This window comes from Otolemur garnettii, unplaced genomic scaffold, assembly GCF_000181295.1.
Source record: "Otolemur garnettii isolate 467f Iridium unplaced genomic scaffold, OtoGar3 scaffold00041, whole genome shotgun sequence".
Taxonomy (NCBI): Eukaryota; Metazoa; Chordata; class Mammalia; order Primates; family Galagidae; genus Otolemur; species Otolemur garnettii.
The window spans coordinates 10,835,986-10,839,612 of record NW_003852436.1 but is presented as its reverse complement, the minus strand read 5'-3'; the positions used below and the strand labels follow the sequence as shown (position 1 = coordinate 10,839,612).

Sequence of the window (3,627 nt, the reverse complement as noted above, 5' to 3'; positions counted from 1 at the left end):
GAGACACTTCGGCAGCGCGGGGCGGGCTCCCTCCGCGTTACCCGACGTCCCCTCCCGTAGTTACCGGCGGTAACTTGGGAGCGTCGGCATCACCGCCTCAGCACTTGGCAAGCGCCTTCCCAGGTTCGAGGGTGGGAGGGCAGAAAAGAGTCGGTCCCTGTGAGGAACGGTCGCTCCCCGCCCGGCCGAGGACACACCTGGCGCTACCAGAGCAGCGCGCTCCAGGAATGGCCGCGCGCACGTGCGGTCCAGTCAGGAAGCCCCGCCGGTTCCCGGCCACCTAGGCCGCTCGCGCATCCCCTGCCCGCCCAGCGGCGCCGCTGCCTCCGCCTTCGCGCCCGTCCGCCCCGCGCGCTCGCGCACGCGCACGCCGCGCCCGCAGCCCTCGGCGCTGTCATGGCGGCCGGGAGCTGCTTCAGTGGCCACGGGGACATCCGCGCCAGCTGTGGCGGGGCGAGCTGTGGCAGTAGCATCTCACCACCCGCAGCAGCCTCAACCGCGGCGTCCTTAGCGCCAGTAACCGCTATTTTTGCAAAGGCCGAGCGCAGGGGTGGGGCAGGCCGGGAAACCATGGAGTTCTGTGCAGCCGCGGGCTCCCGGGGAGCGGACTAGGGAAACTTGGAGGCTGCGACCAGGTGCGCCGACCTCCCCGTCCTCCCTCCTCTCCTTGCAGTCGTCGCCGGGTGTCCCTGGCCTCCCCCCGGCCCCTCCCTTTCTGCCCCCACACACACCTCCGCTCCTCCCCCCGCCGCAGCTCAGGTGCCTGACAGAGGTACTCCTCTCCTCCCCCTGGGCCGGGCGTTGAGAATAATCACCGCCCCTGCCCCCGCCTTTTCCTGCCCCGGATCGCCGCCGCCGCCTAGGTCTAGCTGCTCCCTGGCGGGGCTGAGGACGAGTCCGGAGGGCCCGGGTGAGGGGACCTTTGTACCTCCGTGGGAGCCTCGGTGGCTGGGGGTCCCCGCCTCTCCCCAGACCTCTCCTTTCCCCGCGGCAGTTCCTCTTTCTGTGCACCTGTGAGGAGAGGTTGCCCTGCCCAGAACCTGCGAGTGTGGGGGAGGAGTGAACCTGTTCTGGGGCCTCAGGGACCCGTCTTCACCCGCAGCTTGGAGCCCGGGAGACGCTGGAGCTGGTAGTGGGGTGCCTTTAGTAACTTACTCGACGGACAATAACTATTTCCTTCTTCTCAAAAAACCCCTAAAACAAAACCTAGCCTATTTAACATATATCTAATCTTCCAATAGGGATTGGCGTTGTTGTCAGCCTCGGGGAGAGAGATTGGACAAATATTCTCCAAGAGGAGGAGGGCGACGCCAAGGACTTTCCTCATCAACTGCTCTGGGGTTTCTCCACAAGTTGGAAGAGAGACCCCCCTCTTCGGTTTGCGTTGCATGTGTTGTGCTTATTACTAGTGCAGCAAGTGCTGTCCCAGGGTGACTCCGAGTTGTCCTTTCTTGTGAGCTAGCGATGGCTAGTGAAGACAGTCGTGTCCCTTCCCCGCCACCAACAGGTGATGACGGGGGAGGTGGAGGAAAAGGAGAAGAAACCTCTACCGAAGGGAGTACGTTGCCTCTGAAACCAGGGCTCCCCATCAGGGGCATCAGAATGAAATTTGCCGTGTTGACGGGATTGGTTGAGGTTGGAGAAGTGTCCAACAGGGATATTGTTGAAACTGTGTTTAACCTGGTGAGTAGATAAATATTTTATAAGGACGTACTCTTCTCAGTGGGTTGGGGAACAAGACATTAAAGCCGGAGCCATGTGCTTTGCTCAGAATGATGATGGCTTTTTCCATGGAGAGAAACAAAATTCTACTGACCTAAATGAAACAATCTTGTATTTTTCAGTTTAAAGGCAATCATTCAAACTTACGTGCTCCAGGTTTTGTGAGCGTGAACATCACTTTTGCTAAGGAAATAATTGTTGCTTTGGAAGTATGGGGGCGGGAGTTTCCAGTGGAGGACTTTTTATACAGTTTTTTTTTCCCTTGGCATGTATTTTTAAGTCTGCGTTTCTCTTTAACCTTTTAAATAAGTTCTTATGACCTTTCTTTGGACTTAAGTATAATAAGTCTTTGAGTCTGCTTAAGTTATGTTTTATCATAATGTGTTAAATACAAAATTTTTGTTTGTATTGCTGATGCAAGATTAATTTGCTGCAATTAGTACTTATTTTCAATTTTGACTAGTTTTATTTTTAGACGTAACTAACTAAAGTTAAATTTTTGAATGAATTTAGAATTGCTTTTAAAGTAATCTTGTACAACTTGAATGGAAATTTGAAAAAAGGACTGAGGCAGAAAGTGCACAATCTGTATGTGTTTTGTAAATTCTGGTTTGGCAGTAAAACGTACTTGCTTATTGGAAGTTGCTAATTATACTACTTTAAGAGCTATGAAATATGTTCCCTCATTTCCTTCTTAGAAATGGATGTCGTTTTTGATGGAAACTGTTCAAATTTTTTTATTCCAACCTCTGTTGCTCATCAACTTAAAGAATGAAAAGGAAATTTGGCCTTAAAATACTTCCCCCTCTTCTACCTGCCCACCTGTGTTAGAAGATAACAGACGGGACCAAATACAAGTGTACAATAGTTGTAATAATTGTTCAGTACCTTTCTCCTTTACCTCTTTGTTTTCAAGGTTAAGCTTGTTTTATTTTAGGGCAGTTAATTATTTCCTTCCTTAGACCTTTCTATACTAACAGTGTGGTCACCTGCAGTACAACTTCTGGAATGAGAAAATAGCTTATTGTGATGTGTGAATGCTTTGAACAATAGTGTTATTTCTCTACTAGTTTATGCTACCTATACTGGGAACTTATATGTAAATACCTACAGACTTCTACACTCATTTTTTGAAAACTATACTATGTTTTGTGGAATTGTTTAAATATATACAAAAATAGAATAGTATAATGAACTCTGGTATCCATCATCCAGCTTCAACAGTTATCAACATTTGGGGAATTTTGTGTGTGTATGGTCTTTTGTGTGTGAGGCTGAAGGAGATAAACAGTAAATTGATCTAGTCCTTTATGTCAAAATAGAGAGTCTTGAGAATATTCCTTTTTGATTTTTCCCCCCTTTTTTTGAACCTCGTGTGCCTTTGATGATAAACAGAAATCTGTGGTAGAGATATAATTTGTAATTGTTTGTGTGTTAAGATACAACATTCTTGGCAATAGAAGTATTCAAACTCTTTTGTTCTTTAGAATGTGCTTTGTGGGGGTGGATAACCAAAAGTGAGTCACTTGTGTTTTTATTGTTAAAAGAAAATCCAAATTCTACAGTAATAGTTTGCATATACACTGTCTATTTGTAGGCCTCATGTAGACCTTATTAAGGTCATATGTTTGCAGGGTAGTAGTTGATTGCTTAGAAGGAAGGGGAATAATATGTTCAATTACACCTCCTCTTCTCTGTCATTCTCTTGTCCTGTAGGGAAGGGATGGGGAGCAGGGAGGCTGATGCCAGTGGATTGCCCTGAGTTCACAGGTTCAAGACTAGCCTGAGCCAGAGTCAGACTTCGTCTCTAAAAAATAGCCCGGTGTTGTGGCGGGCACCTGTAGTCCTAGCTACTTGGGAGGCTGAGGCAAGAGAATGGCGTAAGCCCAAGAGTTTGAGGTTGCT

The 3,627-nt window shown here is 48.5% G+C and overlaps 1 protein-coding gene across 4 annotated transcripts in view; it reads left to right on the top strand.

Annotated features, from left to right (window-relative positions):
• The first annotated feature begins 380 nt into the window (after nt 1–380).
• Nucleotides 381–3,627, top strand: part of LRBA (LPS responsive beige-like anchor protein) — a 736,826-nt gene continuing 733,579 nt past the window's right edge. For 2 of the 4 annotated variants that reach the window (XM_023513466.1, XM_023513464.1), the window contains exons 1-2: nt 381–635; nt 1,242–1,683. In XM_023513466.1, the coding sequence (XP_023369234.1) occupies nt 1,465–1,683 (219 nt within the window). In that variant the 5' untranslated portion in view covers nt 381–635; nt 1,242–1,464. Of the gene's footprint in view, nt 636–830; nt 911–1,241; nt 1,684–3,627 lie in introns of those variants that run through there. The other 2 variants (XM_023513465.1, XM_012805420.2) reach the window with 2 other exon arrangements.